The sequence below is a fragment of the Dendrobates tinctorius genome, unplaced genomic scaffold, assembly GCF_039654945.1.
Source record: "Dendrobates tinctorius isolate UK_male_01 unplaced genomic scaffold, ASM3965494v1 ptg000189l, whole genome shotgun sequence".
Lineage (NCBI taxonomy): Eukaryota > Metazoa > Chordata > Amphibia > Anura > Dendrobatidae > Dendrobates > Dendrobates tinctorius.
Window position 1 is genome coordinate 447,381 of NW_027361856.1, and position 12,474 is coordinate 459,854.

The window sequence follows — 12,474 nt, forward strand, 5'->3', positions numbered from 1 at the left end:
AGGAGCGCGGCAGGCTGGGTAAGAAGATGCAGTGGCGGGACCCGATGCTGGGGGGGACGACGGCGGACACGACCGCCGACGTTACACTGTGCACTGCAGTACTCTGTTCTGCCCTCAACAGGGCAGAGCAGCACGCCTGCGCCGGAGCCGCAATGGGAGGTAAAGAAGAGGACGTCATCGCCGTTTAGTGATTGGGTTAATTTTTTTTATATTGATTGGGCAATTCTGAACGCAGCAATACCAAATATCTTTGTATTTGATTTTTTTATTGCTTTATTTTGAATGGGGCGAAAGGGGGGCGATTTAAACTTTTGTAAATTTTTATTTTTTAAATATTTTTAAAAACTTTTTGCATGCTTCAATAGCCTCCATAGGAGACTAGAAGCTGCAGTTGTCAGATCGGCTCTGCTACACACAGGCGATTATCAGATTGCCTGTGTGTAGCAGAAATGCTCAGTTGCTATGAGTGCCGCCCTGCTGGAGACCTCTGGTTGTTATGTTAAACCTTAGGTGACCCGCGATCACGTGATGGGGACACCGATGGGTGGGATTTCCGACACGCTTCCGGTAAGCCGCTGTCATAGACTTACAGAGGCATCTAACTATCTAGTTAACAGCCGCGGATGGATCTCGATTCCACCTGCGGCTGTTGCGGGCACATGTCAACTGTATAGATCAACTGACATGTGCCTAGAAAGGTGAGCACTCAGCGCCACAGCCCGCACTAAACAGGGGAAGTCCAACATCGACATACTATTACCCCCGATGTCGGAAAGGGGATAAAGTGGAATAAAAGTGTGACACCATTTTTCTCAGCAGCAATCTGGTAGTCAGAGATGCTTCCAGGGGTCTTCCCCATACTATTCTCCTTCCATTCAGCACTTTTCCCATCCATACACATTACAGTCCTTTTTTGTGGTCCCTTTGTTTCATACTGATTGTAATAGACCCCTGATTGTCTGTGCTACACCATGTAATCAGATTACTGCAGGGTATAATAGGGAAGCCTGCATTGCTGCGCCAGATGTCATTAGCCTGCTTATTTTATTTAGTGTGCAGCTTTTTTCAAATAGCGCTGGGCATTTTTTTTCATCGTAAATCTTAACGCAGATTTTTCGTTCTTTCAACTGTATCTGTATCCTGGATGCAGATACAGTTGAATGCAATGATGTAACAGGGAGTGGACCCTCCTCCATCATTCTCCCTGTACGTCTGAGCTTTGATGTCTCAATGCAGTAGGTGTGATGACGTCACTACATCACACCCGCTCTGCAGAGTTGTGCAGAGCTTAAGAAAACACGCCACAGAAACCGGAGCAGTGGGGGAACGAGGCGAGATGAGTATTTTATTTATATTTTAACTAATGAATACATTCTATGGGGCCTTTATACTGTTTGCAAGGCTATGTGAGGGGTCTTTAAACTGTTCAGGGTTATGCGGGGGGATTTATACTGTTTGTAGGGCTATGTGAGGGGTCATTATACTGTTTTCAGGGTTATGTGGGGGCCATTATACTGATTGCAGGGTTATGTGAGGGGGCCATTATACTGTTTTCAGGGCTATGTGGGGGCCATTATACTGTTTTCAGGGCTATGTGGGGGCCATTATACTGTTTGCAGGGCTATGTGAGGGGTCATTATACTGTTTTCAGGGCTATGTGGGGGCCATTATACTGTTTTCAGGGCTATGTGGGGGCCATTATACTGTTTTCAGGGCTATGTGAGGGGGCCATTATACTGTTTTCAGGGCTATGTGAGGGGCCATTATACTGTTTTCAGGGCTATGTGAGGGGCCATTATACTGTTTTCAGGGCTATGTGGGGGCCATTATACTGTTTTCAGGGTTATGTGGGGGCCATTATACTGTTTTCAGGGCTATGTGAGGGGCCATTATACTGTTTTCAGGGCTATGTGAGGGGCCATTATACTGTTTTCAGGGTTATGTGGGGGCCATTATACTGTTTTCAGGGCTATGTGAGGGGCCATTATACTGTTTTCAGGGCTATGTGAGGGGCCATTATACTGTTTTCAGGGCTATGTGGGGGCCATTATACTGTTTTCAGGGTTATGTGGGGGCCATTATACTGTTTTCAGGGCTATGTGAGGGGCCATTATACTGTTTTCAGGGCTATGTGAGGGGCCATTATACTGTTTTCAGGGCTATGTCAGGGGCCATTATACTCTTTTCAGGGCTATGTGGGGGCCATTATACTGTTTTCAGGGCTATGTGGGGGCCATTATACTGTTTTCAGGGCTATGTGAGGGGCCATTATACTGTTTTCAGGGCTATGTGAGGGGCCATTATACGGTTTTCAGGGCTATGTGAGGGGCCATTATACTGTTGGTTTATATGGGGGCCATTATACTGTTTTCAGGGCTATGTGGGGGCCATTATACTGTTTGCAGGGCTATATGGGGGCCATTATATTGTTTTCAGGGCTACGTGGGTGCCATTATGCTGTTTGCAGGGCTAAGTGGGGGCCATTATACTGTTTTCAGGGCTATGTGGGGGGCCATTATACTGTTTGCAGGGCTATGTGGGGGCCATTATACTGTTTTCAGGGTTATATGGGAGCCATTATACTGTTTTCAGGGCTATGTGGGGGCCATTATACTGTTTGCAGGGATAAGTGGGGGCCATTATACTGTTTTCAGGGCTATGTGGCGGCCTTTATACTGTTTTCAGGGCTATGTGGGAGCCATTATACTGTTTGCAGGGCTATGTGGGAGCCTTTATACTGTTTTCAGGGCTATGTGGGGGCCATTATACTGTTTTCAGGGCTATGTGGGGGGCCATTATACTGTTTACAGGGCTAAGTGGGGGCCATTATACTGTTTTCAGGGCTATGTGGGGTTCATTATACTGTTTTCAGGGCTATGTGGGGGGCCATTATACTGTTTGCAGGGCTATGTGAGGGGCCATTATACTGTTTTCAGGGCTATGTGGGGGCCATTATACTGTTTCAGGGCTAAGTGGGGGCCATTATACTGTTTTCAGGGCTATGTGGCGGCCTTTATACTGTTTTCAGGGCTATGTGGGACCCATTATACTGTTTGCAGGGCTAAGTGGGCGCCATTATACTGTTTTCAGGGCTATGTGGGGGCCATTATACTGTTTGCAGGGCTAAGTGGGGGCCATTATACTGTTTTCAGGGCTATGTGGGGGCCATTATACTGTTTTCAGGGCTATGTGGGGGCCATTATACTGTTTGCAGGGCTATGTGGGGGCCATTATATTGTTTTCAGGGCTATGTGGGGGCCTTTATACTGTTTTCAGGGCTATATGGGAGCCATTATACTGTTTGCAGGGCTAAGTGGGGGCCATTATACTGTTTTCAGGGCTATCTGGGGGCTATTATACTGTTTGCAGGGCTATGTGAGGGGCCAGTATGCTGTGTTTAGGGTTATGTGTGGGCCATTATACTGTTTTCAGGGCTATATGGTGGCCATTATACTGTTTTCAGGGTTATGTGGGGGCCATTATACTGTTTGCAGGGCTATGTGAGGGGCCATTATACTGTTTTCAGGGCTACGTGGGTGCCATTATACTGTTTTCAGGGCTATGTGAGGGGCCATTATGCTGTTTGCAGGGCTATGTGAGGGGCCATTATACTGTTTGCAGGGCTATGTGAGGGGCCATTATACTGTTTGCAGGGCTATGTGAGGGGCCATTATACTGTTTGCAGGGCTATGTGAGGGGCCATTATACTGTTTGCAGGGCTATGTGAGGGGCCATTATACTGTTTGCAGGGCTATGTGGGGGCAATTATATTGTTTTCAGGGCTATGTGGGGGCCATTATACTGTTTGCAGGGCTATGTGGGGGCAATTATATTGTTTTCAGGGCTATGTGGGGGCCATTATGCTGTTTTCAGGGCTATGTGGGGGCCATTATGCTGTTTTCAGGGCTATGTGAGGGGCCATTATACTGTTTGCAGGGCTATGTGGGGGCAATTATATTGTTTTCAGGGTTATGTGGGAGCCATTATACTGTTTGCAGGGCTATGTGGGGGCAATTATATTGTTTTCAGGGCTATGTGGGGGCCATTATACTGTTTGCAGGGCTATGTGGGAGCCATTATACTGTTTGCAGGGCTATGTGAGGGGCCATTATACTGTTTGCAGGGCTATGTGGGGGCAATTATATTGTTTTCAGGGTTATGTGGGAGCCATTATATTGTTTGCAGGGCTATGTGAGGGCAATTATATTGTTTTCAGGGCTATGTGGGGGCCATTATACTGTTTGCAGGGCTATGTGGGGGCAATTATATTGTTTTCAGGGCTATGTGAGGGGCCATTATACTGTTTGCAGGGCTATGTGGGGGCAATTATATTGTTTTCAGGGTTATGTGGGAGCCATTATATTGTTTGCAGGGCTATGTGGGGGCAATTATATTGTTTTCAGGGCTATGTGAGGGGCCATTATACTGTTTGCAGGGCTATGTGGGGGCAATTGTATTGTTTTCAGGGTTATGTGGGAGCCATTATATTGTTTGCAGGGCTATGTGGGGGCCATTATACTGTTTGCAGGGCTATGTGGGAGCCATTATACTGTTTGCAGGGCTATGTGAGGGGCCATTATACTGTTTTCAGGGCTATGTGGGGGCCATTATGCTGTTTTCAGGGCTATGTGAGGGGCCATTACACTGTTTGCAGGGCTATGTGGGGGCCATTATACTGTTTGCAGGGCTATGTGAGGGGCCATTATACTGTTTTCAGGGCTATGTGGGAGCCATTATACTGTTCTCAGGGCTATGTGAGGGGCCATTATACTGTTTTCAGGGCTATGTGAGGGGCCATTATACTGTTTTCAGGGCTATGTGAGGGGCCATTATACTGTTTGCAGGGCTATGTGAGGGGCCATTATGCTGTTTTCAGGGCTATGTGAGGGGCCATTATACTGTTTGCAGGGCTATGTGAGGGGCCATTACACTGTTTGCAGGGCTATGTGGGGGCCATTATACTGTTTGCAGGGCTATGTGGGGGCCATTATACTGTTTGCAGGGCTATGTGAGGGGCCATTATACTGTTTGCAGGGCTATGTGGGAGCCATTATACTGTTTGCAGGGCTATGTGAGGGGCATTATACTGTTTGCAGGGCTATGTGGGGGCCATTATGCTGTTTTCAGGGCTATGTGAGGGGCCATTATACTGTTTGCAGGGCTATGTGGGAGCCATTATACTGTTTGCAGGGCTATGTGAGGGGCATTATACTGTTTGCAGGGCTATGTGGGGGCCATTATGCTGTTTTCAGGGCTATGTGGGGGCCATTATACTGTTTGCAGGGCTATGTGAGGGGCCATTATACTGTTTGCAGGGCTATGTGAGGGGCCATTATACTGTTTGCAGGGCTATGTGAGGGGCCATTATACTGTTTGCAGGGCTATGTGAGGGGCCATTATACTGTTTGCAGGGCTATGTGAGGGGCCATTATGCTGTTTTCAGGGCTATGTGAGGGGCATTATACTGTTTGCAGGGCTATGTGGGGGCAATTATATTGTTTTCAGGGTTATGTGGGAGCCATTATATTGTTTGCAGGGCTATGTGGGGGCCATTATACTGTTTGCAGGGCTATGTGGGAGCCATTATACTGTTTGCAGGGCTATGTGAGGGGCCATTATACTGTTTGCAGGGCTATGTGAGGGGCCATTATGCTGTTTTCAGGGCTATGTGAGGGGCATTATACTGTTTGCAGGGCTATGTGGGGGCAATTATATTGTTTTCAGGGTTATGTGGGAGCCATTATATTGTTTGCAGGGCTATGTGGGGGCCATTATACTGTTTGCAGGGCTATGTGGGAGCCATTATACTGTTTGCAGGGCTATGTGAGGGGCCATTATACTGTTTGCAGGGCTATGTGGGGGCCATTATGCTGTTTTCAGGGCTATGTGAGGGGCCATTACACTGTTTGCAGGGCTATGTGGGGGCCATTATACTGTTTGCAGGGCTATGTGAGGGGCCATTATACTGTTTTCAGGGCTATGTGGGAGCCATTATACTGTTTGCAGGGCTATGTGGGAGCCATTATGCTGTTTTCAGGGCTATGTGAGGGGCATTATACTCTTTTCAGGGCTATGTGGGGGCCATTATACTGTTTGCAGGGCTATGTGGGGGCCATTATACTGTTTGCAGGGCTATGTGGGAGCCATTATACTGTTTGCAGGGCTATGTGGGGGCCATTATGCTGTTTTCAGGGCTATGTGAGGGCAATTATATTGTTTTCAGGGCTATGTGGGAGCCATTATACTGTTTGCAGGGCTATGTGGGAGCCATTATGCTGTTTTCAGGGCTATGTGAGGGGCATTATACTCTTTTCAGGGCTATGTGGGGGCCATTATACTGTTTGCAGGGCTATGTGGGAGCCATTATACTGTTTGCAGGGCTATGTGGGGGCCATTATGCTGTTTGCAGGGCTATGTGAGGGGCCATTATACTGTTTGCAGGGCTATGTGAGGGGCATTATACTCTTTTCAGGGCTATGTGGGGGCCATTATACTGTTTGCAGGGCTATGTGGGGGCCATTATACTGTTTGCAGGGCTATGTGGGAGCCATTATACTGTTTGCAGGGCTATGTGGGGGCCATTATGCTGTTTTCAGGGCTATGTGAGGGCAATTATATTGTTTTCAGGGCTATGTGGGAGCCATTATACTGTTTGCAGGGCTATGTGGGAGCCATTATACTGTTTGCAGGGCTATGTGAGGGGCCATTATACTCTTTTCAGGGCTATGTGGGGGCCATTATACTGTTTGCAGGGCTATGTGGGGGCCATTATACTGTTTGCAGGGCTATGTGGGAGCCATTATACTGTTTGCAGGGCTATGTGGGGGCCATTATGCTGTTTTCAGGGCTATGTGAGGGCAATTATATTGTTTTCAGGGCTATGTGGGAGCCATTATACTGTTTGCAGGGCTATGTGGGAGCCATTATGCTGTTTTCAGGGCTATGTGAGGGGCATTATACTCTTTTCAGGGCTATGTGGGGGCCATTATACTGTTTGCAGGGCTATGTGGGAGCCATTATACTGTTTGCAGGGCTATGTGGGGGCCATTATGCTGTTTGCAGGGCTATGTGAGGGGCATTATACTGTTTGCAGGGTTATATGAGGGGTATTATATTGTTGCAGGACTTTGTGCGTGTCACTATACTGTTTGCTAGGGTATGGTTGGAAATTATACTGTTTGGAGGGCTGGTGGAGGCTTATACAGTTTGGAGGGTGGCGTGGGGTCCGTAATACTGTGTGGATGGTTATGTAGGGGCCATCATACTGTGTGTAGTGGTGCGGGGGTTATACTGTTAGAAGGGCTCGTATTGTGTGGGGTCACTGTAGGGTCATCATACTGTGTGTGTGGACTGGAGGGTGCTGTGGGAGACTGTATAATACAGTGTTTTGTTGGCAGAGACCGTCAAAACACCAAGAATTAAAACACAATATGAGAATCCTGACGAAGGAGAAGAGGGAAAGCTGGAGACCAGCCTCTGCCCAGTGCAGGGTGTGAGAGACTACGCCGTGGGAAGCCGGGCTGGTTTCCGTGTCTGTGCTGTGGGCAGGACTCAGCCCGTGTCATGAGGCTCCAGTCACAACCATCACACAGTGATTACACGGGGTTTGTGTGGCTTTCCCACTTCCTAGTCGGAGCCGGGTGCAGGGCGGACGGATCAGTCAGGGGGCCGTCTCCGGTGCGTCCCGGTCATCTGCCTCTGTGCCTGGCATCACTGAGGGCGAGCTTGGTGGCCGATGCATCGGACATGTGTTACTTGTGAGCGATAGAACCCTGGAGAGACATGGCTGAGGCTGCCACCCTCCACGGGCCGGTGCACAGTGCCCCTGACGATGCCACACAGTTGCCAGTTGGTGAAGAAGATCCCAGCAGCTACGAGCGGTGCCAGGCTCTGGGGAAGCTCGGCCAGGTCCGGCTGTACAACAAGAGGTGGCTGGTCCTGGCTGCAGTGTGTCTGCTCAACTCCTCTAACGCCATGGTAAGTGCCTGTGAGGACCCACTCCATGTCCACTTGTGCCGGCAGCGTGTCATAGCTTCCTTGTCAAGAGGTTCTGCAGCAGCACGTCTGTCTATATATGAAATTGTGTCCATAAGCAATACTATGCATCTCAGTATATAAGTGTATAACCATGGCTGCTTTACTTATGTGCTTTATTTATAAGTGAAATAATATAAATAAACCACACAATACACCAGTACTGTATATAGTATAACTATGTATACCACACAATACACCAGTACTGTATATAGTATAACTATGTATACCACACAATACACCGGTACTGTATATAGTATAACTATGTATACCACACAATACACCAGTACTGTATATAGTATAACTATGTATACCACACAATACACCGGTACTGTATATAGTATAACTATGTATACCACACAATACACCAGTACTGTATATAGTATAACTATGTATACCACACAATACACCAGTACTGTATATAGTATAACTATATATACCACACAATACACCAGTACTGTATATAGTATAACTATGTATACCACACAATACACCAGTACTGTATATAGTATAACTATGTATACCACACAATACACCGGTACTGTATATAGTATAACTATGTATACCACACAATACACCAGTACTGTATATAGTATAACTATGTATACCACACAATACACCAGTACTGTATATAGTATAACTATGTATACCACACAATACACCAGTACTGTATATAGTATAGCTATATATACCACACAATACACCAGTACTGTATATAGTATAACTATGTATACCACACAATACACCAGTACTGTATATAGTATAACTATATATACCACACAATACACCGGTACTGTATATAGTATAACTATATATACCACACAATACACCGGTACTGTATATAGTATAACTATGTATACCACACAATACACCAGTACTGTATATAGTATAACTATGTATACCACACAATACACCAGTACTGTATATAGTATAACTATATATACCACACAATACACCGGTACTGTATATAGTATAACTATATATACCACACAATACACCGGTACTGTATATAGTATAACTATGTATACCACACAATACACCAGTACTGTATATAGTATAACTATGTATACCACACAATACACCGGTACTGTATATAGTATAACTATGTATACCACACAATACACCAGTACTGTATATAGTATAACTATGTATACCACACAATACACCAGTACTGTATATAGTATAACTATGTATACCACACAATACACCAGTACTGTATATAGTATAACTATGTATACCACACAATACACCAGTACTGTATATAGTATAACTATGTATACCACACAATACACCAGTACTGTATATAGTATAACTATGTATACCACACAATACACCGGTACTGTATATAGTATAACTATGTATACCACACAATACACCAGTACTGTATATAGTATAACTATGTATACCACACAATACACCAGTACTGTATATAGTATAACTATATATACCACACAATACACCAGTACTGTATATAGTATAACTATGTATACCACACAATACACCGGTACTGTATATAGTATAACTATGTATACCACACAATACACCAGTACTGTATATAGTATAACTATGTATACCACACAATACACCGGTACTGTATATAGTATAACTATATATACCACACAATACACCGGTACTGTATATAGTATAACTATGTATACCACACAATACACCAGTACTGTATATAGTATAACTATGTATACCACACAATACACCGGTACTGTATATAGTATAACTATGTATACCACACAATACACCGGTACTGTATATAGTATAACTATGTATACCACACAATACACCGGTACTGTATATAGTATAACTATATATACCACACAATACACCAGTAATGTATATAGTATAACTATGTATACCACACAATACACCGGTACTGTATATAGTATAACTATGTATACCACACAATACACCAGTACTGTATATAGTATAACTATGTATACCACACAATACACCGGTACTGTATATAGTATAACTATGTATACCACACAATACACCGGTACTGTATATAGTATAACTATGTATACCACACAATACACCAGTACTGTATATAGTATAACTATATATACCACACAATACACCAGTACTGTATATAGTATAACTATGTATACCACACAATACACCGGTACTGTATATAGTGTAACTATGTATACCACACAATACACCAGTACTGTATATAGTATAACTATGTATACCACACAATACACCAGTACTGTATATAGTATAACTATATATACCACACAATACACCAGTACTGTATATAGTATAACTATGTATACCACACAATACACCAGTACTGTATATAGTGTAACTATGTATACCACACAATACACCGGTACTGTATATAGTATAACTATGTATACCACACAATACACCGGTACTGTATATAGTATAACTATGTATACCACACAATACACCAGTACTGTATATAGTATAACTATGTATACCACACAATACACCAGTACTGTATATAGTGTAACTATATATACCACACAATACACCAGTACTGTATATAGTATAACTATGTATACCACACAATACACCGGTACTGTATATAGTATAACTATGTATACCACACAATACACCAGTACTGTATATAGTATAACTATATATACCACACAATACACCAGTACTGTATATAGTATAACTATGTATACCACACAATACACCGGTACTGTATATAGTATAACTATATATACCACACAATACACCAGTACTGTATATAGTATAACTATATATACCACACAATACACCAGTACTGTATATAGTATAACTATGTATACCACACAATACACCGGTACTGTATATAGTATAACTATATATACCACACAATACACCAGTACTGTATATAGTATAACTATGTATACCACACAATACACCAGTACTGTATATAGTATAACTATATATACCACACAATACACCAGTACTGTATATAGTATAACTATATATACCACACAATACACCGGTACTGTATATAGTATAACTATGTATACCACACAATACACCAGTACTGTATATAGTATAACTATGTATACCACACAATACACCGGTACTGTATATAGTATAACTATATATACCACACAATACACCAGTACTGTATATAGTATAACTATGTATACCACACAATACACCAGTACTGTATATAGTATAACTATATATACCACACAATACACCAGTACTGTATATAGTATAACTATATATACCACACAATACACCAGTACTGTATATAGTATAACTATGTATACCACACAATACACCAGTACTGTATATAGTATAACTATATATACCACACAATACACCGGTACTGTATATAGTATAACTATATATACCACACAATACACCAGTACTGTATATAGTATAACTATGTATACCACACAATACACCAGTAATGTATATAGTATAACTATGTATACCACACAATACACCAGTACTGTATATAGTATAACTATGTATACCACACAATACACCGGTACTGTATATAGTATAACTATGTATACCACACAATACACCAGTACTGTATATAGTATAACTATGTATACCACACAATACACCAGTACTGTATATAGTATAACTATGTATACCACACAATACACCGGTACTGTATATAGTATAACTATATATACCACACAATACACCAGTACTGTATATAGTATAACTATGTATACCACACAATACACCAGTACTGTATATAGTATAACTATATATACCACACAATACACCAGTACTGTATATAGTATAACTATGTATACCACACAATACACCAGTACTGTATATAGTATAACTACATATACCACACAATACACCAGTACTGTATATAGTATAACTATATATACCACACAATACACCGGTACTGTATATAGTATAACTATGTATACCACACAATACACCGGTACTGTATATAGTATAACTATATATACCACACAATACACCAGTACTGTATATAGTATAACTATGTATACCACACAATACACCGGTACTGTATATAGTATAACTATGTATACCACACAATACACCAGTACTGTATATAGTATAACTATGTATACCACACAATACACCAGTACTGTATATAGTATAACTATATATACCACACAATACACCAGTACTGTATATAGTATAACTATGTATACCACACAATACACCGGTACTGTATATAGTATAACTATGTATACCACACAATACACCAGTACTGTATATAGTATAACTATGTATACCACACAATACACCGGTACTGTATATAGTATAACTATGTATACCACACAATACACCAGTACTGTATATAGTATAACTATGTATACCACACAATACACCGGTACTGTATATAGTATAACTATGTATACCACACAATACACCGGTACTGTATATAGTATAACTATGTATACCACACAATACACCGGTACTGTATATAGTATAACTATATATACCACACAATAC

At 42.4% G+C, this 12,474-nt stretch overlaps 1 protein-coding gene across 1 annotated transcript in view; it reads left to right on the top strand.

Annotated features, from left to right (window-relative positions):
* The first annotated feature begins 7,565 nt into the window (after nucleotides 1–7,565).
* Nucleotides 7,566–12,474, top strand: part of LOC141055618 (solute carrier family 49 member A3-like) — an 88,996-nt gene continuing 84,087 nt past the window's right edge. The window contains exon 1 of the mRNA XM_073552262.1: nucleotides 7,566–7,977. Coding sequence (XP_073408363.1) covers nucleotides 7,783–7,977 — 195 coding nt within the window. The 5' untranslated portion in view covers nucleotides 7,566–7,782. The remainder of the gene's footprint in view (nucleotides 7,978–12,474) is intronic.